The sequence below is a fragment of the Triturus cristatus genome, chromosome 4_1 (genome assembly GCF_964204655.1).
Source record: "Triturus cristatus chromosome 4_1, aTriCri1.1, whole genome shotgun sequence".
Taxonomy (NCBI): domain Eukaryota; kingdom Metazoa; phylum Chordata; class Amphibia; order Caudata; family Salamandridae; genus Triturus; species Triturus cristatus.
The window spans coordinates 706,859,210-706,874,617 of NC_140585.1; the positions used below are offsets into that span (position 1 = coordinate 706,859,210).

The 15,408-nt window shown below is 41.6% G+C and overlaps 1 protein-coding gene across 1 annotated transcript in view; it reads right to left on the reverse strand.

The window, feature by feature from the left end:
• Positions 1-13,050: 13,050 nt before the first annotated feature.
• The window catches only part of TMEM168 (transmembrane protein 168), a 185,529-nt gene continuing 183,171 nt past the window's right edge, over positions 13,051-15,408 (reverse strand). The window contains exon 5 of the mRNA XM_085653177.1: positions 13,051-13,856. Within this exon, the coding sequence (XP_085509303.1) occupies positions 13,288-13,856 (569 nt within the window). The 3' untranslated portion in view covers positions 13,051-13,287. The remainder of the gene's footprint in view (positions 13,857-15,408) is intronic.

Genomic DNA, 15,408 nt, shown 5'->3' on the forward strand with positions numbered 1-15,408 from the left:
CGAGCATTTTCTAACTTAGCAATGTCCGCAGGTGTGTCCATATCCTCACTAAATCTTAAAAACAAAATGTCTAAGAGAACTTGAATTAAAAAAAAAACAGGCAGACACAGACAAAACTTCCCACAGTCGGCGCAATACGAAGTAAGGCTCTGGTATAGAGGTTTACAATCCTGAGCCACAGCAGCATCAGTAGGAGCACTGTCCCCAACTTGAACTGTATGAAAAGGACATGTAGAACCTCCCTTGTTGGCACCTCGCTTCCTCTTCATAGCAAATAGCTGCCTGCTGTGGTTTGTTCGCATGTGCTGCTACATGCCAAATGTATCAAATGAATCGTTTTTTGGAAGCCCTCTGAAGAACCCCTGCTCACACATCTTGCACATTACAATCAGTGCTGAGACCCTCTTCTGTCTCTCCGGGATGACAAACTAATTCCCAAATGAAAGACCCATGTGTGGGCTGTGGTTGAGTCTCTTGGTCCTCCTTCCATGCCCTCTCCAGGAGATGCAATTTTCATTCAATTACAAAAGAAATTTAAAAATTCCCCAAAAAAGCCAGGCGACATGGCAGAGGGTATGAATCTTCTGCAGTGCCACCTCCTAATAATAGAAACAGGTAAATGAGGAAACTTCCAGTCAACAAAATCAACCTAATGACACTAGCCAACAAAATAGTGTGCAACATCGAAAACACAGAAATTTCAGTAAATATTTCAAGACAACTTCCTTAATTGCGCCTGTGACAAAACCTCTAGTCTCACATTTAAGTTCAAGTCACCTTCACACCAATCCAATTATTATTTTTTAAGTTATTATGGTCCTACAGTACTTCAGCGGGACCCGTAGCAGGAAGTAAAAACCCACCAAGTTACTCCTGGGTGACACTCATTACTTGTATGAGACCCACTGGAGTACTGCAGTACCTATGGGAGGTAAAAATAAATAAATTAAGAAATCCACAGTTTTGTAAACCACTTGTAAGATACTACTATTAAGTACAGAAAAAAATGTACTTCTGTTATTAAAAAATATCTCAAATTAGTTTAACAACTAATGATTAAATGGACATCCTACTTTGGTACAGACAAAAAAAGAGCATAATGTATTGTAAACAAAATCCCTAGAAATTCACTGAAAACAATGGTTAGAGGGACATTACAATTTGGTGTCAATGTCAGACATGTCACAAAATTGATAGTGGAGCACTCGCTGTATGTATGCACCGATTAATTTGTAAAACTGACACCCTATTTAATACCAATGCAACAAATGAATGGAACAGTTTCCAATCCTGGTGTATTATATTAACAATCAAATGTCCAAACTTCAGGTAATGTGGTAAGTTTTTGTATTACTTCTTGATACAGCCACATATTCAATACTGTTGTTCCGGAAATGACAAGCTATAGATGATTCAGCCAGTAATAATAGTTACAAATAATTCAGCCGACATGTTTTGTCCGACCTGTGAACGTCTTCAAAGCTATATCAGGGAGGGTATTGACATTCCAGACAAAGTAGTAAGAAGTAGATGACCAAGATTCTTTTGAAAAATAGACAAAATTATACTTGAAACAGATCAGACCTGTTACAAACATGATTTTCCTGCCTTTTAACTGGACTAGCCACTGAGCATCATGAGTAAACCTCCTAATATGAGACAAAAATGCGCTAGATTTCCTGATTGGATTGTTTCCTCTGAAATCAAATACTGCCAATGATCTGTCTCATATAGGAAGAGATCAGATCCAAAGAAAGAGTGTCCAAGTAATCCGCAATGGAAGTTAATTGCATTGGAACTTGGGAAGTCTTAGAGCGCACCATGATTTAGCAGGGTGCCCCAGTGGTTGGCGTCAAATCGCCAGTAATATGCAGCATTTGATTTCGGGGGGTTGGACAATCCAAACCACTTATCAGGTTACATGAAGTCTGGGCTTTTGATTGTTAAAGTAATAAGCAAGAATTGGAAACAGTTTAATTGCATTGCTAGTAAATAGAGTGTAATTTTTATGAATTAATCTGTTCATACACTCCACTATCAAATTTGTGCCAGTGTTTGGGCTAGGGTTAAGGGCCTGTCTGGGAACTTGCCAAAACACACTGTGGCAACTGATGTGGAATAGTGTATGAGCACTAAATCAATTGTAATCACTATGCCATAAGAGTGGGGATTTGTGACACTCACACCAGAGTTGCCTTGGTTTGTTTATTAATGTCAGAAATAATGTTAATTCATCAGTTATAGTTCCGTGAGGTAACTAGAACTTACAACCCTACCATGCAGAGCTTATGCTATTACATCACTCATGACGTGTACAATGAGATCATTGATGACATTTCGATTTCATCAAAACATTTTTTATAAGGATTGGTAAAACAGAACACAATCAATATTTCTATGGAAACGTTCTGACCTAAAGACAACCGGACCATCAACTGTTTAATCTCATCAGGAATTTAACCAGTAACTGTAAAATTTAAGTACATTTAATATCCACATAAGTCCTCTTGGACTGCATAGTATTCACTGCCCAGCTTGAAATCTACAAATTTTGTTGACAAGGCAGCTTTCATTGTCACTAAATCCAAATGTCCACTGACATCTTTTTTCTGCATGTGAAGTTATTGATGCTTGATTTTTTTTCTATCTTATATTTACTTCAACAGTATTAATATAATCAGATGACCTGCCACCATACAGACATACATTTCATAGACATCTTTCAGTTTCCTCCTTTAAAAATATGGCCTTGTAAACTCCCTACCTGCACAGGTGCCGGAACCTCAGAAATTCAACTCTTATCTAAAATCATTATTGTACTAATACCTTAGTCTCAGCTTTAGTTTTCTCCCATGATCTAACTATGATACCATATCTAGGAGGTCTGCACATTCAGGAGGATTGTAAGCCTATACACGCAAGTCTTTTAACTCACTTTGTAGCTTGTGATTAAATAATGATGCTCTTTTCTGTTCAGGCCAACCAGTCTAAACCACAGATGGTGATGTTTCAAATTTAATAACTCATTATCCTGAGAAAGAGTCTGTGACTTCCACATCTGTTCGTAGAGAAATTAAATAATTGTGGACCAATTCTTTTCATCAATGAAATACCTCTATTCGCAGCATCACTCTTTTAATAGGACAAAACAAAGGATTCTTTGTTTTAGTCACCTGGAAAAGTTAAAGTTTTACATAGTAAAAGGAACCAACACTGATTTAGAAATAATATGAACTTTTCTGATCTCCCAAAGAGGCTCTAAAGGTTGTATAGGAGTAACTTGGGGATATGAACGCAAGTAACAATTAAGGGTCCGATTAGGAGTTTGGCGGTCTTACCGCCGTCCCACTGCAGGACTAACAACTCTGCTGCCCTGAAGGCCTTCCCGCCCGCTGTATTACGATGTTGTGGCTGTTAACATTTGACAGCACTCTGAGACTACTGTCTTGGTGGTAATACCGCAGAGCAGATTACAATGTTCCCGATAGGCTGGCTGACTCTCAGCGGCGGTGTCCCTGACAGCGGGGGACCGATGCAGGACGCGGTCAGCAATTCAAGTCTAGTCAAAAGAACTTTATTTCGGCAATTACTGCCATAAAAGCACAATAATATAACATTATGAATACAACATCATAAAATAACTTACTAAAATTAAGAGAAAGTGGGAAGTAGGGACAAATAATAGTACTTTTTACATATTAATCCCAGGTAACAAGAAAATGGCGATGAAAAGAGGTTCTCACTCCCTCAGATTATTAAATTGTAGAATACTTTAGGCATGGGCCGATATGTTGATTAAGGGCGATTTTTAACAGTGTATGGGAGAATGTCATCATATGGCACAATTCATTTAAAAAACATAAATAAGCTAAAAAAACATGATTTAAAATGTAAACAGCAGTTAATAACATTTAAAATCAAGGGAAACATTAGTTAAAACACCACCATCCAAGTCTCAACCCTAACTTTTCACTAGACATCTGCGTTTGCACTACAATGCAAAAAGAAATGTTGTTATAGCCGCAACAAAAACCGGATGTGTATCATACTTTAGTAGCCTAAAAACCTCTCTGAAATTTCTAATTCCCAAATTCCTACAAAGTTGGAGAACCCATTTAGATCTAGCAGCCTTGTATGCAGGAAAAAAAAAAGATCACATGGGTCTCTGTCTCTTCTGTCTCATTACACCCAGGATATAATCATTTATTGGCCTCCACCCAGTTGTTAGTGAATAAATAAAGGGGGAGCATCCCGTAACGGAATTGAAGGAACAGTTTCTTGGCTACAAGGGGTTGAATGAGGTCTAAAGCCGGCTCCAATTTGTAAAATAATTTAACATCTAAAAACCTAGAGGTTAGACTAGATGTCTCAGTCGCCCTACTAATGCACATCAATCGGTATTCTTTAAGAGCAGAAGTTAGTGACTGTTTGGAAGTAACAAGACATGATTCCTCAGGTGAAGACCACAAGTCACTCCTCCCTATTTGATGGAAAGCATCCGGAATATAGGACAACCAAGGGATTTTCCCCGTTCCCTGGATGTGCATGACTGATTTTAATTCCTCTCTATAAATAACCAGCTCTGGGGTGCTCCCTAGCCGTCGCCAATAGAGTAGTGGACGAGAGGCAATCACTTCGGCAATGGGGAGGATGCCCAGGTCCATCCTTAGAGGGATTAAGGGAGTTCTTTGAATTATTTTCGGTCACTGCCAGGGTTTTAATCTGGCAGTTACCCCATAGTTCAGCTCCGCACAAGGTGGCACCCCTTGCTTGAACTTTATACATTTCTACAGGGGGGCCAATAACCTTTACGGCGCAACTCCTATGAACTTTTGGAATCACCACCACTGGCCTGGATAAGTTTTAAGTTCGCCTTGGTGATCTGCGGCCCCCATTTCATTTTGTCATTTAGGGTAAGACCTAAGTAGTCAAAAACAGGGACCCTCTCTAGGGGCCTGTGGTCCATTTTAGGGTGTGGGCAATTTGTAGAGTCAGCATGGAAGACCATATACGTTGTTTTCATTATATTCACCTCAAGGTTCCTTTTCTTGCAAAACGAGCTAAATTTCTCTAAAACACGCTGCATCCTCATAGGTGTTTTAGATAGGAGCAGCGTGTAGTCCGCAAACATTAATGCAGGAATTTTGCGGTTAGCAAGTTAAGCGGAATCTATGTCCTTAACTGCTAAGAGATCCTCAATTAGCCCTTTAGAAAGAGGGAGAAAAGGGTTGGTGCGAGAACGCAACCTTGTCTCACACCCTTCTCTATGGGGATCTGAGCTGAGAGTTCCTCTCTATTCCCAAATCTAATTTTAGCAAAGGTGCCTTCATGGAGGCGTTTAAACTGTTGACAGAGGTAAACTGGAGCCCCCCATCTCTAGCAGGAGGCCCCACAACTGGTCTTGATCTACCAAATCAAACGCGGATTTAAGGTCCACGAATGTGAGGTAGAGAGAACCTCCCTCCAGCGTGATGGTTTTCCAATAGATCAGTTGCTCTATAGTTGAGATTTTGGTTCTAAAACCAGCTTGAATAGGGGTGACTATATTATGATCGTCCATCCAAATCTGCAGTCTTCCCAAAAGAACACGTGCAAAAATCTTTTGAGTTACATCGATTAGGCTAATAGGCCTGTAATTAGCCGGTTCTATGGGAGAACCTTTTTTGTAAATGGGAATGATCTTGGCACCCGCCCACGTTTGAGGAGGGGGGGGGAGGGGTGTCAAGTCATAAAGAATTGCATTAAAGAGGGACCGCAGGTATGAAGCCCAAACTACCTGATCGGTTTTAAATAGATATCCCGGGACCGTATCCAATCAGGGTACCTTGTTTGGCAAGACTTTGGCCAAGGCCGCTGTTACCTCAGCCAGAGAACAAGGGGGGGGGGATGTCAGCAAGGGGAACGTGAACAGAATCAATAACTGGCGGCCCCATTACAACAGTTCCTATTTGGGACTTTGTGTATAGCATTTTAAAATGGGATCGCCAGACTTCATCCCCAAGGTTTGGCTCAATTGCATTCTTACCCTCTGGTTTACCTGTCTTCACCAAATTCCAAAACCCTCTAGGGTCCCTGTCGTCTAGGGCTTTCTTAATGGCCTGCCACCTCTCAGTTTCCCATTCAGATTTCGCTTCTAAAATAAGTTTCTTGAAAAAAACCCTTGCCTCCCTAATACGTGGAATATCGCCCTCACGCAGTTTGGTCAACAGGGCGTTCCTTGCTTCTCTACATGTCCTATTGTACCAGGGACTAATACCTTTTTGTTCTTTTCTTTTATGGGTTGAAGTAGTATAAAAAAACTCTGCCAGGGTTCCAACCATATCCTGGTGGTTATCCCCCAGCTCCTCTAAAAAATCAGTACCACCGCATCTATCTGTGATAGAGCTAGCCTTTACCAAAAAGGGTATGATAGATTTATACAGTGAAGCCTTTGCCTCAGGTGATTGTAAAAAAGTTACCCAACGGATTCTTCTACCTCCCTCTATTACAATTAGATTAGAAGGGGGCGGGGTAGTCTCAGCTTGCCCTGCTACCAGTTGACACCAGTCCAGGGTAACAACCAGCGGATTGTGATCGCTTTCAGCACGAGGCTGTACCAGGAAATTCACTATCCTGGGCCAGATATCCACCTTCACCAACATTTAATCAATTGTGGATGCCTGGTCATTTTTTTCAAAGGTGTGTTTCCCTGGATTATCCGCAGGTAATCGACCGTTACATGCCCTCAGCGAGTAGTTAAGAGTGACTGAGGTCAACTGCAGGGCTAGAGGGGTCCAGCCCCTCAGCGGATAATGATTAGACAATGGAATTCCCCACGTTGAATCCTCATCACTCGTTATAGGATGGGATAACCCATTTAAGGGTTCAAAGTGGCAATTAAAATCCCCAGCGATAATAGGAAAAACTTGCTAAGGCAACGACGAGAGAAAGACGGACAGACAGTCTAACGTCTGTAAGGTCTGCCCATACCTTACAGGGCGAGAGTAAACATTGATAATAGCCACTTTAGGGAAGTCGTTAAGAGAAAGAATAATACATAGGATATCAGGGGAGTGGGTATCTATCGGCTTAACTGAGCAACCAAGGTGTGTACCGACCCAGATGCCCAACCCCCCTGATGGCCGGCCCCTGAACGGCCGCTTTACAATAAGTGGCAAACCCTACTCTATGTAAAGACTCCAATGCCCAGGTCTCCTGAAATAAACAGATCTCGTGGGTATCGATGAATTCACCCCACTCAGGAATAACCATTTTGGCATTTAACCCGGCTATATTCCAAGACAACATACTTAGCCCTGATGGTAAAACTGCCTTAGTTCTCTGCAGATCCGTGATGGTGATCCCTCTCTCAAGGGCCACAGACAGGGTCTCCTCCTCATAGCCACCAATGATTTCCACAGTGGCATCAAAGTGACTGACTAGTTTCCCTTTAGCATACTCCGTTAGTACCCTATCGTTGCTTATCAACGGAGGATTATCAAGAGCCACTACTCCCTGAGATAGTTGGGCTTCTATGGCCTGGGGAGAAAAAGTAGGTTCTCCCTGATTAATGATATTACCGGGCAGACTCCCCACCCTACCAGGCGGACTACTATATATAAATGTAAATGTCAAGGTACTTATAGAGCGCACTGTCACCAGACGGACACCTTGCGGTGTCGCCTTTTGCGGTTTCCTGGCGCTGATACTCATACCGCTGTGGAACCCCTCCTGGCTTTCCCTGTGAAGTGTCCACTCCTGGGCACCCCCAGGGTGAAGCCAGGCATCCTTAGCGCTGTTGGGGCCGGTGTGGAGGCTAAGCAAGCTATTGCCCAGAGTTGCAGCGTGGGGCCCGTGATTAGAATAGGCACCGAGGCGAAAATAGACAGGACCGAGGAAATTGAGCCCGAGCCCCGCCGAGGCGGGAATCGAACCCTGGTCCCTGGCCAGAACTCTGCTTCAGGGTCTGCCGCTCTAACCATTGAGCCACACTCCTCCATAATACCCTCAGTCTCATCAATGGATCCCCTAAAACTTTCTTCGCTCGCTAGTTCCCTATTCAGAATAGGTGTCTGGTCATTAATCACATCTCCCTCATCAATTCGCGGAGTTTGACTGCCAGAAGTCAGTCAATCTACTTGATCTAAACTGCTAAATCTATTAGTTAGAGGGAGGACAAAGGGTGAGAAAGTATCAGTTACGTCTATTGCTTGCTCTTTCCACCTGTGGCATAAAATCCCTACCTTCCCTTCGTTGACCCCAACTATCTGAAGAGAGGTAGGGAAGGTGAGGGGGATAAAAGTACGTTAAAGAAAGGGACCGTTTCCCTGTAGCCGCCCGCATCTGATGCCAATCGCATATATGATCGACTATCTCTAAAGTTAACCAAAATGCAATCGCCCTCTATGAGTTTCTTTCTTTGCCCCACCCAACTTACTCTACGAGCAAATAAAATGTCACTGTAAACCTGTGATGGAAGTGGTCTATTAGTGTTTAACCAGTGGGTACACTTGTTTTTTAGGTCAGAATACGATTCCTCTTTACCTTGATCCAACCCAGGGACACCAACCAAAACAACATACGGAATTGATTCGGGTGGCAAATCTATGCGTGGCAGGCTAAAGCTCTTTAAATCACAACTTGGGAGGCGCCTACGAGAATCATCAGCTTTATCTTTTCTCCTTGGTTCTGGCATTGAACCACCCTTATGGGTAGAAATCGCTAGATTCATGACCTCATTAGATGCTCCCTCACCATGTATTACATTGACAAGATTCCCAATGGTACCAGACTCAACAAACCCCCTTGAAGGGGCTAATGTTGTATTGGGAGGCAATGGGAGGGATAAACTAATAGGGGCAGGGAGATTGGGCATTGGGTTAGAAGTTACACCAGAAAACGAAGAATGGCCCCCCCGTGGCAAATTATTGTTCGAATGATTGTTTGTAAGACATGATTCAAGATGCAAGAGTTTGTCCTCTATTAAAGAGAGTCTTTCAAGGAGTGGTTGAAGGGATAAAGTGAATAAAACTCCCATTTTCGCCCAAAAATCCTCTCCGACTAGATGTGAATGGGCATCCATTGTATCTGAATTTGACGAGCCCTTCAAAAGAGTAGGTAATCGAGCCACCGTCCCAGGTGGTGTTGCTGTATGCTCCGTCACACCGATTCTAGTAGGTATTTGGATCTTCGTGTTTTTAGGAGTTTTTTCCTCTGGGGGCCCCCGCCCCGCTTTCTCTTTGTGGCAGGTTCCGGGAGTAGGGCCGTAGCTTGCAAAGAGGAATTACAAATTGAAATCGTTAAAGGACGGAGAGGTGAGCAACAAACATGCTCTTTAGATGCTGGAACAACAAGCTTGATGGTAGGAGCAGGCTCCGATAGAGACGAAATGATAAAGCTCTCTGGGGCCTGTAAAGGCTGGTGGCTTCCTCCAGACAGGGGGGAAGGGTTACTGTCCATGACAATATGTTGCTCTGGTGACCTTGCATGCATGAGCTCACCCAGAGATGATCGCTTTGATAGCGTAGGGTCCAGTGATAAAACACCGTTCAGTCAGGGCAATTTCGTGGTCCAGTACCGATGTTGCTCTAATTAGGAACTGATCCAATGTCCCCACCACTGACCCCCCTGTAACAGAGTTTCTCCCCTTTCCTCCTTTGGGGGCCATTAATGGATTACGACACTACAGCTGAACCATGGGTCAAAATGCCAGATGAAAATAATGGCACAACAGAACAAATCAACTAACAGGCACTGACCTTATAGTAGTAGTTGTGTCAGAGGGGAGAGCCCGACCCGACCTTTTACGATCTCAAACGGGCTCAAACGGGCCCACCCTTGGCCCGCGCTTCGCCGGGCGCGAGCCCGCACGGCGAGTGCCGCGACGCGTTAAGTAGCAGCTGATGGGAGGCAGGGGGGGCTAAAGCACCTCACGTGATGTGGCAAGTGGCTGCTGGGTTCTGGAGTCCATCTCTGACGCGCCCAATCTCCCTCGGAAAAAAGACACCTCCTGCGATGCGGCAATTCACAATATATATGTGTCAAAGCAGGTGTGTGACATGTACACATATGCATGATACATGTGGAAAATATTTAGCACGAGCACTTTAACATTGCTGGAGTCTGGACTATAAGTGACCAGTCCAATCAATGAGAGCAAAGGAAGAAAGAAATTACTTGGAGTTTGCACCCCATTTCCTCAGTTTCTGCTGACTCGAAGCAGAAGCAGGCTGTCTTCCTGCATAGTCGGCTCAACGGAATGCCACTTTGTAAGTTGGATGGCACAATCATGGTATGTACCGCCCTCTGGTAGATGCTTTCCCCATGCCGCCATTGAGGCAATCTGCGAATGTCTGGCAGTGGCATTTCGTTCTGCAAACAGCCAACATAGTCATAAGGCGGGCGGACCACCAACTAGGCAGCGGGGTGTCCAATGCCGTTTCAATGGCAGTTACTTCACTGTCAAATTCGTAATCAGGCCCTAAGAGTACTGTGACAGGTCGTAGGTCCCCAAAGTCTGTTTGTAGGATCTGAATGTCAAGTTATGTGGCGGGGTACAAATGTTTAAGTGGTAACATCTAGAGACAAGAAAAGATGTGGGATTTCTTATTGCTCTCATGCAACTATGTCCAATACTTTCGGTTACATATGATATACATTGAGAATTTCAATACGCAGCTCTCTAGGTTCTGCTGAATCTAAATATTATCAATGAAACAAATATTAAAAGTATTTGACTATCTTATTGCTTGTACTGCAGATAGCTACCTTATTTTATGAGAATACACTCCCTGATTCAAAAGCAATCACTTTTCCAACCTAAATCTTACCTTTAGACAATACTTTGTGCAAGAAAATATGAGTATATAATTCTTAAAGAATAGTTTTTAAACGGTACTAGGAGTTTTGGATTCCTGAGAAGTCTTCTCTAAATTCAGACTTCCATTGATTCCAGAGACGATCACAAAATGTTTCCAAGGGTTTTCATAACTGTGGAAACAGTCTTGCTTCTGAAAAAATTTATATTGATTGCTTGGAAAGAACTATCTAGATTATGAGGAACTTCGACTCAGTAACTTCAAAATGGTTATTTCCATTCTCAAACCCCGTACGAGTTTGGTGGCTTGAGGGGACACATCATTTTATTGACTATATTAAGGCGTATCCTTCATCTGAATGCATACACCGCTTGAAATTGGGACATATAGCACTCACTATATCCTGCCAAGGGACCTACTTTTAAAGACACCAGTTCCTGGCTAGTTTAAGTAACACAACTATTCATAGTGGCATAATGCAATGACCCACAACAGTCTAAGACCATCTGGACACTAGACACAATTTCATTCCGATGGACACAGGTGAAATACCCTGAATAAGACACAAAATTGGTCATCAAAAGTAGCCCTCTATCAAAACAATGTCGCTAATAATGAGTTCATCCCCACCCCTCAAAGTGGTTGCTGAACTGTAGCAGACCATTTGAAATAGTCTGAACAGACATTTTCTTGGCAGCAAGGAATGGCTGCTAAAAGATCTCCTGAAATAATAAAATGCATAAATATTTCAACTCGGAGACTGGGGACAGGTTATGCTTATTTTTCAATAAACCTTAAATGCTAGTTTACCAAAGGAAAGTATTTAACTTTTGCCAACTTTAACGTAAAACTGATTCACATCTGCATATTTAAATAATGTATGCACTTATTGCTGTAAGACAATAGGTGTATTACCTACCTAACATATCAGCAGCACAAAATAAGACTGGTACTATGATTGGGTTCAGGGTTGTGGATTTATGCAAGCTAGGCCTAAAGATTACTTTCAAAGGTACTAAATAAATATGGTGACAGGAGACAATCTTGTCACACCACCCATGGAAAAATTTATTTTATTGGATCCATTAAAATAAGTATCAGGTTTTAGAACTGTACGTGTATTTAGATGTAATTATGAAAGAATATGAACCAGACAGGACTGGGGAGCACCCAGGAAGGCTACTGTTGTAATATGGCACCACAAAGGCAGATTACTTCCTAAACTTCAGATCAATTTTGCAATTTCAAAAAAAGAATCCTAGGAGAATTAATATTAAAATTAGACAGTACTTGCCTGGGTCACTCCTCTATCCTTTCTTGAATATAGGGACTATTCTGTCTTTCTTCTGCCAGGATTCAAATCCATTTTCATGTCAATATGAAGTAAAAGATGCAATAATGTTACACACCATACATTATCAGCTTCTTAGGATGTCACTCTGCCAACTCTTCAAGTCAGACACTTTAAAGCTTTGCCTATTATCTGCGATGAATACGTGACCCTGAGGTATAAATATTTGTAATAGGATGATATTATGATAATAAGCAATAGAGCATTCATCAGTTTCATACAGGCCTCTAATATACTCAGACAACGTATTTTCATTTATGGGACTGCTACATCTGTCTACTCTGGATGTTTCTTCTAGGTGTTCTTATTCTACTGATCAAGATTTTCTTATAAAAATGGCGGCAATACAATATTGCATGACTGAGCAATTCTGGAGAAACTAAATTGTTCTTTAATAACCAATAGTGTTCTTAAAGAACCAGTTATTACTCGCCAATAATAGGGGAACACACATGCCATAATTCTTGCACTTTCTGGCTAAGGACATATGTTTTTCATTTTAATTATACTTCTCTATTAAACGATGGTGCCCAAAGCAGGTTTATTTGTGACTTTACTCTTTTTGCACTGATTGCTGCGTTAGCCGAATACATTAATAACCGCTCAATATCATCAAGTGATTTGACAGTCATGTTCAACCTTCAGATAACGCTCTCCCTTCTTGAAACTTCTTACGTTTTATGAAGGTCTTAAAAAGTCTTATATTTTTGTACCCCTATAGACACATTACAAAGCTAGTAACTGACATGCAACTTTGAATGGGCACAATTACAAAACAGGGACATTTTTATTTCAGACACACTTAAGGATCCACAAGAAACCCTAACCCAGTGCCAGAAATAATCTTCAAAGTCACATTAGTGGAATAAATGTAAACTCGTACAGATGCACAATTAAAAAAAATGTCTTCAAAAGTATCTTTAATTTACATGTTTTACATATTTATATACAATTCAGTAACAAAGTTTACATACAATTGTACCACTTTGTGCAGTGAAATATTTAACAAGTCTCCTGGAGTGCTGCCTAAGATGAAAAAGGGACTTGGCTACTGCAGTAGCTTTGCCATTTAAGAGAACCTTGTTTAACCATACATGGAAAAATGAGAACAAAGGCTTTCAGCAAAACATTTGAGGTCTATCAAGTTGCTCTGGATTTCAGATGGGATTTGACAAGCTTAAAGCCTTGTCCTGTGTCCAGCACAGCAGGTAGAAACCAATTCATTTTTAATCGTTTCATGCATTTGTAGCACGTCTTGCAAACCCAGAAAAGATTTAGACCACAAAACCAGTTTGCTAAATGTACCAATGGATATGTAATGCGTGGGAAATAAATCATCCAGTGCTTGGCAATGTCGCTTTCTGTTGGTAAATGTAGAGAATAGTCACTCCAGTGTCTTGACACCCCATACACTGCTTTCACCATACGCCCTTTTTCAGACCAGCTGATGTTATTTTCTGGGTTACAGTTGTATTCCACCCATTCTTTAGTGAAATCTCCTATTTGAGGAAAATCTGCATCCTCAACATCTACAATTTTGGTCATTTCTGCTCCTTGCACAGCAATGTAAAGGTTACTAACTTTTTTTATGTCTTTTACCCACGGTTGAGAATTTTCACAATCAAGAACAATTATTAGTCGAGAACAAAAAATGCCATTCTTTTCCCTCCACCATTCCAAAAGCGTGTCCAGACGGAACGTCTCACCACCTGCAGAGGAAAAACAAACTTTTACTAAACAGACCGTTTCACTTGCCAATCAGATGGAAACCATGACATGTAGCAACCATTCAGACGTGAACTGTTTACTTTGTTAGGTCAACTCAAAATATGTTTGTTCTTTGCCCTTTTGGGCTTTACTTAAACTTGACATTCAAAAAGTACACTAGAACTATCCATCAACATTCTGTAAAATCAGCATCACACATGCAGGGTATCAGATTAGCTGAAACATGGAGTAGAAACAGAGCAAGTACTTGCCCTGGTGAGTATTTACTGGTTCAGCAGCTTCTTATCTCATAGGATTGGAGAAAGATGCCAAAACTTCGTTTTAAAATGCTATATAGCTAATAGAGCTGGATAGTAAAGTATATCATGTTACAAGACATCTGCAGTAAATGCTAGGGCAGTCAAATGTAAGAAAAAAAGCAAGTAGGTGTCAGTCACTCATAGACCTACTCACACACCTACTCACCCACTTAGAGTCACTCACACAGCCAAGTACTCACCTTCGCAGTTATATGCAATCACTCACTAGTTCATACAGATACTAACATACTCACTCACCTATAGAGTCACTGACACAAGCACACACTAACCCATACAGCTATCACAATCCCTCTCCCACACAGTCACTCATATACTCCAACACTTACATATACTGCCTTTTACATATCCAGTTACTCACCCATATACCAATGACACACTCATTCACTCACTCACCGACACACCCATACACACACACACTCAGTCACCTATGCAGCTTCTCACTTACACACTCACTAACCCATACAGCCACTGATTCGCCCACTCACTCATCCATGCAGGCAGGCAGTCACACACCCTCTCACCCAGCCACTCATACAGATACTCAGACACCCAATCAATCACCCATCCAGCCACTCACGTATGCACTCACCAGCCCATACAGCCACTTACACCATCTGACAGAATGATAGAGACATTCCCAAAACCTAGTCACTCCCCCATACATTCACTGAGACAGCTAATCAATCACTTATTCGGTCAGTCATGCACCCACTGAATCATCCATACAGGCACTCATACAGCCACTGATTCATCAATACACCTTGTTATATACACATACACATATATATACACACATATATATACACACATACATACACATACATATATACATATATATACATATATATATATATATATATATATATATATATATATATATATATATATATATATATATATATATATATGTGTGTGTAACCCCTTCTGTGCTCATGACAGAATGGTTCCATCATGAGCACAAGTGCAATGAATGGTGACGGTATGTTGATGTTAGTGTACTGTTGTGCGGGATTGGGCCTGTGGCTAGTAGTATTAAAATCCTGTGTGTGGCGTGTTAATGGAGCGTGCATTGCCCATAAAGTGGTTGTTGCCTTGTTGTAGCTTTATGGCTAACCTTCAGTCGTCCTGGGTTCAAAATTCTGATACTGTGATTAGTATTTGCTCTTTGAAGCCAGCACTTCTGCAGGTGCCTAAGCCAACCTGTCTAAGTGGT